Raw genomic sequence first — 12,620 nt, 5'->3', positions numbered from 1 at the left:
TTGACAGAAAGTGAGGAAAATGGGGGCAATGAAAATTCATGAGAATTTGAAATTCCCACAAAACTTAGGAAATGATTTACCTACCCCTCACCTTGGTCACTCACAATTCCTACATAAATATGAATTACAACTTTCATTATGACTACCAAACAACTTAGACTAATTCCTAAAAATTTCATAAGGGAATTAAATTCACTCAGATTATAAATCCTTGTGGTAAAAGAATTCTCATTTCAGCCAAATAAACACTTAGAACGTACATTTATATGCAACACAGCATGATGACAATCTATATTATATTTATAGATTGTGCGATTTCACATGTGCTAGTAAAGCAATAAATACAAGCTTGGATAGGTCTAGCATTTAAGCACTTTGTCCTCAAAACTTTGATATGATGGGTTCAAGTCTCACTATAGGCACTTGATTGAGCCACAAGCAACGATGTAAGACTATAGGCACCTCATCTATATTTGCAGGTTGATGCCCTAAGATGACTACAAAGTCCAAAATAGTCGAGCAATCATAATTCATAACTACTGCTGATTTGAAAATTTCTCCTAGGTCTCCACAAACATGTCAAAGATCGAGTAGCCGGGGAGTTATTTTCCACAAGGAAGAGCAATTTTTTTTGGTGAAACAAAATTATTACATCTGCGAGCATGGATATGTTTATCGTACAAATGACAATAATATATTGATTCGAGGATATGAAAGTAAAACCAACTACTACCTTTCCTTTTTTTATTATTATTTGTTGTATTGTTGTGCACAACATTATTTAACTTTTAATATCTCTTACTTCGTTTAAGTAAAAAAGTTTATCTTATGAAAAACTGCCTACTTTTAAATTAAAATTAGACAATGGTAAGCCTAATGTTAATAAAAAATTAACCCAATAGTGACTAGGTTAATTTCTTTTAGTAAATATTTTAATCTATTTAACGACTATGTCTAACTATACATTAAAATTAGACAGTCTCTTTTAATGATTTTTTTAAGTAAAAATTATAAAAATTTGATATTATGAATCTATACGTCGATACAAATCTAACAATATCACACATGACGATATTTTCACTTATAAAAGAATCAAAATAATCTGTCAAAGCTAGTGACTTCATTCCGAAAGCAACAATATAGCAAATATAAAAAAAAGCGGAGAGAGTATTTAGCAAGGTTATTACAAATTAACTTGTTCCAAATCTGTAATTTGCTATGTACCAGGAGCACACTTTTACATGATCAGGGACTCGTTATCGAACTGAAAAAGAGAATCTAAGATCAACTCAGCTCCATCTCTTGTGATGATGTTACAGAGAAGAATTAAAAATAAAATCATATCAGCCGATCAGAAAGCAGAATACTATGATGCTAAACCCTGTATGGTCTCCAGTAGGTGCTCAATTCTGTATTTCATGACAGGCTGACCTCTACGTGTCCTTTTGAACATCTTTTCACGTAAATCCTTTCTGCGAGATTCAGCTCTTTCTTTTTCTTCCTTCTTTGCTTTGTAATTGGCTTCTCTTTCCATCCTTGCTTTCTCTTGTTCTTCATGTTTCTTCACATACAAGTCTTGCAAACTGTATGATCCCTTTCTGTTTTTCTTGTTTTCCTTGCTTATCTGACCAGAAACCCATAATTATTCACCAACAAGCGATCAGCATAGCAGTTTAAACTCATTCCATGTTTTCAACTTATTTCATCTGTATTACTTCATTATTCATTTCGATTATCTTAGTTTTTTTGGTCTGGAACTCTGGATTATCAAACAAAAAGCTGCAATAAATGTATATTTTATGGGTAAGAGCTTAAAAGCGTATATCATTATATGTTTGATTATGGGCTTATTTGGCAATATAGTGCAGCAACAACAAAAAAAGCAAGCAGCAAGAAGTTTACTTCATCATTACATTGGTTTGGCATGTTGTTAAGAAATCCTACTAACATTATAATTCTTCAATTTTGTTTTGTTATATTTTGCAAAATACGGAGTTGAGTTTATCAATGTTGACAAGCTTTATACAAACTCTCAATTTTGTTAAGGAGTTTTTGTCAAATACCACCTTATAAAACATGAAATTTGTAAGAAACCAACTTATATAATTTTTTTTTTTTGAAAACAAACCTTAAACAAAAAATTTCTTGCGAGAAAAAACCTTATGCCTTATCCCGATCATTGATCCAAAGGTTTCGACATTGACATGTCATGGATTTTGTTTGGTTTAAAAAGTCACTTGCCTTGTATATGACATGGTAAATGCCGGAACCTTGGATTAGTGATCGTAATTCGGCACAAGGTTTGTTCTCACAAAATAAATATTGTTTAAGGTTTGTTCTCACAAAATAAATATTGTTTAAGGTTTGTTCTCGCAAAAAAAAATTATATAATATTTCATGTTTTATAAGGTGGTTTTTAACAAAAGAAAAAAAAATCCTTTTGTTAAAGCCAGAAACACTCAATTTGTGCCCATCTAGTTGATTGTGATTGACAAGAAACCCTTGAATCCGAGAGTAAAGTAGGTAAAGTAGTGGTGGTTGAAGAAGGGACTAGGGAGAAATGAGGGATTATTACCCTCTTTTTGTGGGTAATTTATTAGCCTAAGAGGGGGGGGGGGGGGGGGGGGTTGGGGGAGGTTGAGAACTATTGAAGGGTAAGAACTCCTTCCCTCAACCAACACAACCCATCTTCTTTCACTTTATGTTGTATCCTATTACAAATTAATTTATTATCCAATCCCAGCTTGCCTTCAAAGTAGAAAAAAGAGTACATACCTCAGCAGGTTCAACTGAATCTTGATCATTTGGCTGACTTTGTTGTTTCAACAATTTTTTGTACTTGTTTACGTGTTTAGCATTCTTGTAAAACTCCCTCTTCTTCTCTAAACATGACGAAAAGATGCATCAAATCATATATATCACCAATATAGCCAAATAAGAAACCATAACTCACATATATTGGCACACCAAGTATAACAGACAACAAGAAAGGCTTTCTTTGCACCGCTTTCCACAATTAGATCCCTACCACGTTCTCACATGGTCATTTATGAATTTTAGAATATCAAGGAGTCTGATCCAAACAACAGAGGCTATATGGAGTATGACTCTTCATTCGACCTCAAGTACACACTTGGCTGATTGATTTTTCTTTATGGAACAGACAGTGCAAAACTACACATGCACAAAATGTATGCCTTCAAAGTCGAACATTTATCCATATGAAAACTTGACCTTTCACTTTGGACCAAAAGATGTAGAACTATCATCAAAAGTTTGGGTGTAACACTTACTCCACATTATTAGCCACATCTAGGAAAACTCGTCTACAACATTGCAAGTGAAATATTCGTGGCCTACGTTTGTCACTCAACCACAAACTTGCACATATTTACAATCCACAATTGTTCCTTTTCCAGCATATGCAATTACCAACAATAAGCTCTCATCAATAGAGATGTAGAGTATCACAAAACCAGATAACATAGATATTTCTATCTCTAACTCTAGCCCTCCCAAGCAGTGTTACTCCGACACCTTCATTTACCTCAAAAATGAGATGTCGTGTCGAACAATTTACTTGGATACTTCATTTTAAACTAAAAAATTGACTTTTTTTTACAAAATAGTCTAGTCGGACACTTGGACACCTGTATGGCTGTATCCGAGTAGACACTCAATCCGTGTGTGAGTAACATATAGCTCCCAAGGCCACATGGCCTCCTACACTACCCAAATTTTTCTTCCCCTATCATCAGTATTCATGCCCCTTTGTTACCTCCATTTTTCACACTTTCTAGAAGGATAAACAGAACTAACGACATTAAGAAAAAACACTAATAGAGCCCGTCAAACCAGAACAACAAAGTTCCAATAAGGCAAAGATTTAGACATTGTAAAACATATTCTGCTATTTTAAACTCTTGTAATGCATTATGCATCATCTCTTCACCAAATAAGAAAAAAATTGAACATAACTAAAAGCTCTATCCCTCACTCTCATGAGTCATGATGACATACTTCAATGCATTCAGAAATTACTAGACATGTTCTTTAAATTCTCTGTAACTTGTGGTCCTGGACTCCTGGTTTATAGTTTTTCACATGATCATTGAAACAAATTGAAAGGGATTCTTCAATTTTCGGTTTCATGTTTTCAGTTCGGTTATACTTTTCAGTGAAAGATGAAAGGAAATAGCAAAAAGGGTATGGCTAGCAATTGTTCTAAAAATAACAAGAATTAATATTTCGGATTCCCATTTCTTCATTCACCTCTTCTACTACTAACTTAAGTACACTAGCAATAAATGGACTCACACTTGACCTCTAAGGGTGCATTCTCTTCACATGAATAACACCGCACTAAACTGAACTTATAAGACCTGATTAAACCTGTTTAGAACTTATTGGACTTGATTAAAACTTATTGACCTAATTGAAACTTATTATACCTTATTGGACCTGATTCAAACTTAATTGACCTTATTTGACAAAAAAATTGATGACTAATAACATAAACATTAGAGGAATTGAAGATCTTAACAAGTAGAAAGAGAGAGAACGAATAGGTGATTGTCCAAGCATCTTCAACCTGAATTACAGTAGGTAGAGGCTGAGTGATGTCCATTTCAATCAGGAGCCTAATGACATCCCTGGTGCACTTGGGCATAGGCAGATTAAGAATCGCCTCCACTCATGACATCCCTGGTGCACTTGGGCTCCGGTAGATTAAGAATCGCCTCCACTTTCTCTGGGTTAGCATCTATTCCTCTTTCGCTAACGAGGAAACCTAAAAATTTGTCCGACTTTGTCACATTTGCAGCCTGTCTGGTTTGGTTTTCCCTTAGAATTTTTGAATCAATCCGAATATCACACTGCTTAAAGCATTCTTCCTTGGACGAAGCCAAAGGCTCCTTCTCTCTAATCTAACCCTACACCTCGCTCGCCCAGGCCCGCCTGCACAATAAGAGAATGAGGTAGCTAATCTGCTTGCTTTCTTGTGCAGGCGAGGACCGCTCGGCTAGTGTTCATTAAAGAAGGCTGAGTTAAGGAGGAACAAGGTAGCCGTACGGTAATAATAGTTCTGGAGGCAAGCGAATCTCGCCAAACTAAAGTAAAGGAAAGAAGAAGAGCCTATTTTCTTTCCCTAACATAAATACTATCCCTCAAAATTTATTATGACATAATAATTCTTAAAATTTATCCTTCAAAAAAGTAGCAATTATTAATTATCTCTTATGATTAACATTTTAACAAAAAATTAGTATTTATATGCTTGCTTATACACAACTTTCACCACTTATATATACCTAATAATCTTGCGTTAATTTCATAAAGCATTATAGGAAATCAATTAATAACATTTATATCTTTCAATGTTATTTAGTAACAGAAACATATTATGTCTAGTAATTTAAAGACAAATTGCAAATTAACCTTATTTGACCATGATTATAATATTTTTTAATAATAACATAATCAGCTAATAGTAATATGAATAATAAAATAATAAACAATAATACTATATAATAATCATAGTGGTACTTTAATTAAAATTTAGATTTAAATTTATTGATCATTGACTATTTGGACCTGATTGGAACTTATTGCATTTGATTGGAATTTATTGCACCTGATTGGAACTTGTTGGACCTGATCGAACCCGATTGAAACTAATCTGAACTAAACTAATTGGACCTGAAACTTAATCTGTTAGAAGAGAACGCAACCTAAATAAGCATAGGATTCTCTTTGGCAAGACGGTAAAATGAGACTTGCAAAAGTTGCATATGATTTGTGTCCTTTAGCTCAAGCACCTAACCCACAATGCCATAAAATCAACCCAATGCCTGTTTAGAGACTCCCTCATAATCTGAGGTCGAAAGGTAAAATGTACAAAACTAAACTGGTAGCTCCTTCACCTTACACAGAAGATAAAGGACCCTATAGTACAATGATGCATCATATCATTTACCCAAAGCTAACAAAAGCACTAACGGCGAATCATAAGTAATTCTTAATATATTTTGAGGACACGATATTGACACGAGACTCAACATGAACACCCCCTTCTTTTACCTAGTTTCTTTAAGCTTCTTATATGCAGGTTAGCCAAAGCATTTTCTTCTAACTCAATCATAAAATTGAAGAAACGACAGTCTTAACTGGTGCACACTTTAGAAGAAATGATGAGATCGTCTCGTTTGAAAATTTGCCGCATCAAGTTCAAGAACGTTTTGCACCAATACACTTCAAAATCCTTGCATTTATACAATAACCATATTCTAGATTCACGATTAAAATTACAAAAATTGCTGCGTTTCGCAGGGATAGAGGAGAAGAGAGAGAAGAAACATACTTAATAAAGCAGGATTGTAGGCGTTGTTCCTGGATTTAGCATTGGCAAAAGCTTCAAGAGAAAGACCTGCGCCGCCCAATCTCTGCATGTTCTTCATTTTCTTCTTCTTGTTGTTGCTGACTTCAGGAACTCTTCCTTCTCGGTTATGCGATCCATCGTCTCTCCAATTCCTGCTTTTCATCGCTAGATTCCAACAAAAATTGACAGAGGTACAGGACGAGAAAATGCCCAATTTGATTGTAAGACAATAAACCCTAATATGGCAGACTAGATTATGCTGCTGAAGCCTGAAGGGGCGGTTTTCTATTATCCACTAGTAAGGATGGAAATGGCTTAATCCGGTATTTTAAATAGATGGAAAGTGGGTGGTGGGTGAGAATTTTTTCATCCATCACCCGTTTCATCACCCGTTTAACATCCAACTCATTATCCAATTATTAAAATTTACATGTAAATTAATAATATTTCATATTTTTGATATAATTATTTTATATTATGTCACTAATTTCTTTTAAAAATATACTAAATATCATCCTCCGTTTAGCACCTGACCCAGCCGTTTCACCCGATGGATGACGGATGGATGGATGCGGGTGGAGTAAACAATTGCGGGTGGTGGATGCGGGTGGTGGATGCGGGTGATGTTCCACCCGCCCCCCCCCCCCGAAACCGATCCATTTCCGTCCCTATCTACTAGTGTCAAAACGAGTTTTGGGTCGAACCACACCGAATCGGGCTCAATCCGAATGGGTCATGTATATGGCCGCTGGTACCATGGGTCGGGTGCCGAACAAGTTTAGTTCATCTGGGTCGGGTATCGAACCGATTTAGTTCATCTGCGTCGGTCAAGTTTGAACGTTCGGCTACGTCTCGTATAATTATATTTTTCACATATTAATATCTTCTTTATCAATTAGTTATCACTTATCAAATAATCTTAAGATCGAGTTATTATACATTCACTACCAGAGATATATGATCGATTGCAATTTTGATTGTGTAATGGACTTTATAAATGAATTACGTAATTAAAAAATTAAGATTGACAGTTATTTCTAGTTCCAGTTCAATTACTTTTTGTTTTAGTTTATTTTCGAATATACTTGATCAGTGAAACTTTTCATCCACAGAAGTTAAGCGCATATCGTTAATTAATTTTAGTTTCAGTTTAGTTAGTTTTCATTCTTGACACGAGTTCACATCATGCCTGCTCGATTATTTCAGTTTTGGCAAAAATCATACTCGTTCGGTTACTTTGATTTTTTCATGAAAAACGTACCGATAGTACTTTCTAAAATTCGTGTATGAAAATCACATCAATGTATACTTGACGTACACATATTTTACTTGATTATTATTTCAAATCTCATTTATTCAAATAAAGTTATTTAAGATAACGTTCACTTCTAAATCCCAATTACCAATAATATATTCCAAACTAAAAACATCTAATTTAATTAAAACAAATTATTATTAAATAAGAAAAAAGGGTTTTTTCACGAGGTACTCATGTGGTTTTTCAAAATTCATGGGGTACCCCTAATTTTTTTTTAAGCACCAGGTACCCTTATTATTTCAGTAAAATGCACGAAATGTCCTTAATGACTAACGGTGTCAAGTTTCCGTTAGTCATTAGGATTAATTAACTCTCTAACCCTAACCCTTAAGCCCTAATCTTAACACCCTAACACCTCTTTCCAACCTTAACAACCCAATCACCACCTCCCCCAACCCCTCCCCCACCATGCCTTCGAATTCCCCCTCCCCACCCCCACCCCGTCGAAATTCCCCCTCCCCACCCCCGTCGAATTCCCCCCTCCCCAACCCCACCCTCGTAGATGTTGTTCTTAATTTATCTCTCCTTCTTCGTCATTGATTTTTTTTATTTTAAAAACTGATTTCGAAAATGGTTTCGAAAATGGTTTTCAAAAATGATTTCGAAAATGGTTTTCGCAAAAGGTTTTCGAAAATGGTTTTCGAAAATGGTTTTTTGAAATGTTTTCGAAAATGATTTTCGAAAATGATTTTCGAAATCAGTTTTAGAGGGGGCAGTGGTCTGATGGTTCGGTCTACATTGCACGGGGGTGGTGGTGGTTGCTGTCAGGGGAGGGGGGATATGATGTCGGGGGTGGGGGTGGGGGTGGGGGTGGGTTGGGCAAATCAAGGGGGGAGGAGGGTTGCTGCAGGGGGTGAGGAAGGGAGGGGGAGGGGAGGTGGTGGTGGTTGGGTGGTGGTTGTGGGGTTAGAGTTTCAAGTTATGGGGTTAGGGTAGGGTTAGAGGTTAGGGTTTAGTTAGTTAATTAGGGTTTAATTAGGGTTAGAGGGGTTAATTAACCCTAATGACTAACGGAAACTTGACATTGTTAGTCATTAAGGGCATTTCGTGCATTTTATTGAAACAATAAGGGTACCTGGTGCATTAGAAAAAAATTAGGGGTACTCCATGATTTTTGAAAAACCACAAGGGTACCCGGTGCAAAAATCGTAAGATAAATGAATGTATCAATGTAAGTCGATAAACTAATTTAAGAGAACAATATATACTTCAAGTACGTTCATCATCTTCATGCTAACAATATAACAATTTACAAACTTAATGAAGTTCATATAAGTTATGTTGTTACACCATAAGTTCACTTAATCAAATACTAGTCTTATATACACGTGATGCTTGCGGAAGCATAAATAAAGTTAAATCATGTTAACAGGAACGAGAAAGAGGAAGAATACAACAACAGTACTTAGTGGCATGTAAGTAATGAAATTGATAGGAGGCACACTAGTAGAATAAATGCTTATTGCTGCAGTCAAAAAACGACCTATTGCTGCGGTTTTGGGCGCGCAGCAATTAAGGGGGCAGCAACAGGTAATAATTATATTGCTGCAGTTTTAAACCGCAGCAATATATGAACATATTGCTGCGGTTTTTGGGTAAAACCGCAACAATATATTTATTTTTTATTAAAAACGTACAACGTATCGCTGCGGTTTTGGATAGAAACCGCAGCGATAGCTTAGCCTATTGCTGCGGTTGTTTCCCAAAACCGCAGCACTATGTCCTTGCCAGGTGAATTTTTTTTTTTTGGAATTTTGCAATTAAATTTGAAAGATTAAAACCATGCCACTAACCCATCTACTATCCACCAAATTCCCAAACAAACTGGAGATAAAATGACATAAATCTTATTAATATTTAAAGATAAAAAACTATTACAACTTAATGATTAATTACAAATATTATAATAAAAACAAAAAATAAAAAGCTGATCTTAAAAACGGAAAAAATCAAAAAAATTACAAAATGTACCCACTGTTAATCGGTTTAGCTCGTTTGGTATTAAAAGGTTGTTGAGGAAAAAAAATCCTAAAACGAATAATTACAAACAGATCTAAAAAAATGAAAAAAAAAACGAAAAAAATTAATGGCTCGAATGAACCAGATCTGAATAATCATGGCTCGCGTCTCAACCTTCAAAACCAGATCTGAAAAATCAAAACCCATTGATGAAGGACGATTCAAAAACCACTCATGCTTCTCGACGATTCGAAACCCATCTCGTTTCTCAACGATGCGAAACCTGGCCCATTAAACCCGTCTCGTTTCTCCAAACAATCTGGTGAACGAAAATTTACAAACGAATGAGGAACAATGCGCTGGAGTTGGTGCGAACGGCCGACGAATGAGGAACACGCGTCTGGCATGTGAGCAACGAGCTGACGAACGACGAACGAACCGGCAAACCCACGAACGAAACCCACGAACGAACCCACGAACGAACCCACGAACGAATGAGACAAGATTTCGCCACCATGTGAAACGAGCAAGGCGCCGGAGTTGAGGGTGAGCAGACAAGGATGAGAGACGAACAGTTGAGGGTGAGAAACCGCAGAGAGGAGAGACGAGAGAGGAGAGATGTGAGAGGAGAGAGGAGTGATGTGAGGCGCTGGGAAAGAGGGAGAGATGTGAGGTGCGGGGAGAGAATTGAGGGTGAGGCGTGATTGTGCTAATAACCTAGATCTTTAAATACCTTTTAAAAATATATTGCTGCGGTTTTTGCCATAAACCGCAACAATATGTTAAGTGAAAAAAATTTCAAAAAATTTTCGTTGAAACTATATTGCTGCGGTTTTCTGCCGAAACCGCAGCAATATGGTTATTTTATATTTTTCATTTTCTTTTACGTGATATATTGCTGCGTATGGGTAAAACCGCAGCAATATCACCGCAGCAATAAGCAATTATTCTACTAGTGGAAGAAGGTAATGAAAGAGAGAAAAGAAAGAAGAACCGATATTTTGCCATCAATTTAAGGTATATATATTTTTATAAACAAAATCTATAAAATTGTCTATGTGACAGATAATGACGGGAAGAGAGTTAGAAAATAGTGCAATTAAACTTGCTAACACTACATCTTCATCACTAATTTTATAGTAAAGAACTGGCCGAGTAACCATTGATTGGCACTTGATCCTCCTCGATCTCTGGGCATCACACAGAGTTAAATTGACAGTCATTGTAGAGAAGTTTAATGTATCAAACAAAAGTCAAAACCAACCATTGCCATAGGAATAGTAGGAAATCCCTCCGTGATACATTTATTATTTTTAATACAATGAGTGATAGAGGGATCAAATGGTATAGTTCGTTTGTTGGTAGCTTGGAGGATTAGACGTATGACTATAGCTTTCCAATTGGATCATGGTTTACTGATTAACTTAAATACATTTACTAATATAACTAGTTTTTTGGCCCAAGCGATACCCCGGGTCAATTACAATAATCAAATATATTATTATTCATGAATCTCGTAATTGATTTTATTAGCTTTTCGTAATGTTCTATCTAGTGCGAAATTGAACTTCATTGCATGATAAGTTGTTTTTTTTAAAAAAAAAAAATTCTAAGGAACTAGGAGATAAAAATAACAATCTCAATGGAATTAAGGTAAGATAATGTTATTACTTAATAAAAGTGTTAGAGTTCAAAAGGCATGTATATGTCTTTAATCATATAATTATAAGACTTTATTATGTTTTACTTTGAAACATTAAACATTGAAATTGTAGTGGATTAGTGGTTAAACTCTCGCATTTCATTTTAAGGTCATGTATTCAGATCCTATTAACTATACATTGTTAATATTTTTAAATGAGATATAAACATGTATATTAGAAGTTTGAGCAGAGTGTTACGTGTCATCGTTCCTTTTTATAAGAATGTCTTTTAATATATAAATGTGTAGATTAAAGATCTAATAGATTATATTAAGTGAAAAAAATAAACAGATTTAAAGAAGCACAAACATCCTTACAACATAGCCATGAAACCACTTGCCACGCAGACCCGAACTAATCACACAAATCAGACCCAACATTTGGAAGAGAAATACTACCTCCAGCAAGAAACAAAATAATCGAGCAGAGTGAGAAAACGAATAGACTCATACAAACACAACCAATAACTAGAACAACACGGAGGAAACACCAACTAAACTAATACTCGGTCGTAACCCACTAGAAAAACAGAAACGGGGAACGAGGAAGGGGAAGCCGACACACGCGAAAAGAGAACATGGTAGGGGAGGCCTAAACTAACTCAAAACTAACCAAGGATTCGACACAACACTAGATAAGGGAGAGGGAGAGGAAGCGCAATTCGACAAAACTAACACTAGATGGGGGAGGGAAGCCCAATTCGACACAACTAACACTAGATGGGGTAGGAGAAGGGGATACCCAAAATGACATGAATACTACGTATGGAGGGATTGGGAAGCCCGAATAAACCATCAACAAAAGCCAACTAGGGGAAGGGGAGGCCAAACCGAAACCAAGGGAGGGGGAATCCAAAAACACAATCGACTCAACGAACGAAAAAACAGGACAGGGGGAAGACGACTCACCAGACTCGACAAGGAGGGGGAAATGCGAGGTTGCCGAAGCTGACCTTATCCACCACGAAGAACGAACCCGAAAATCGAAAACCTAGGAGAAAACAAAGAAAACCGAAGAAAAACTATGAAGGGGACGACGAAACGGAGAAGAAAGACCTCAAACTAGGAAAAACGTCTAGAAAACGAAAGAAAAAGGCGATGAAAAATGATGGAACTCGTAGGAGAACCCGTTGGAAAACTACGCGGCGCCAGAACTCCGGCGAGTTCCTAGGGTCAGGTTGGGTTTTGTTCAGAGAGAAGGCAGAGGATGTATTTAGATAGAGAAGCGAATTATAAATACAATAAAAAACTATTCATCATTTACA

The 12,620-nt window shown here is 36.0% G+C and overlaps 1 protein-coding gene across 1 annotated transcript; it reads right to left on the bottom strand.

Annotated features, from left to right (window-relative positions):
* Positions 1-1,098: 1,098 nt before the first annotated feature.
* LOC104908947 (rRNA-processing protein FYV7) lies at positions 1,099-6,681 on the bottom strand. The gene is made up of 3 exons (XM_010698115.4): positions 6,359-6,681; positions 2,776-2,882; positions 1,099-1,624 (listed from the first exon to the last, which is right to left on the bottom strand). Exons 1-3 carry the CDS (start codon positions 6,537-6,539, stop codon positions 1,367-1,369), a joined length of 546 nt encoding a protein of 181 aa, XP_010696417.2. The 5' UTR covers positions 6,540-6,681; the 3' UTR covers positions 1,099-1,366.
* Between the last annotated feature and the right edge of the window lie 5,939 nt (positions 6,682-12,620).

Source organism: Beta vulgaris, chromosome 7 (assembly GCF_026745355.1).
Source record: "Beta vulgaris subsp. vulgaris cultivar EL10 chromosome 7, EL10.2, whole genome shotgun sequence".
Taxonomy (NCBI): Eukaryota; Viridiplantae; Streptophyta; class Magnoliopsida; order Caryophyllales; family Amaranthaceae; genus Beta; species Beta vulgaris.
This window is presented reverse-complemented; position numbering and strand designations above follow the sequence as displayed.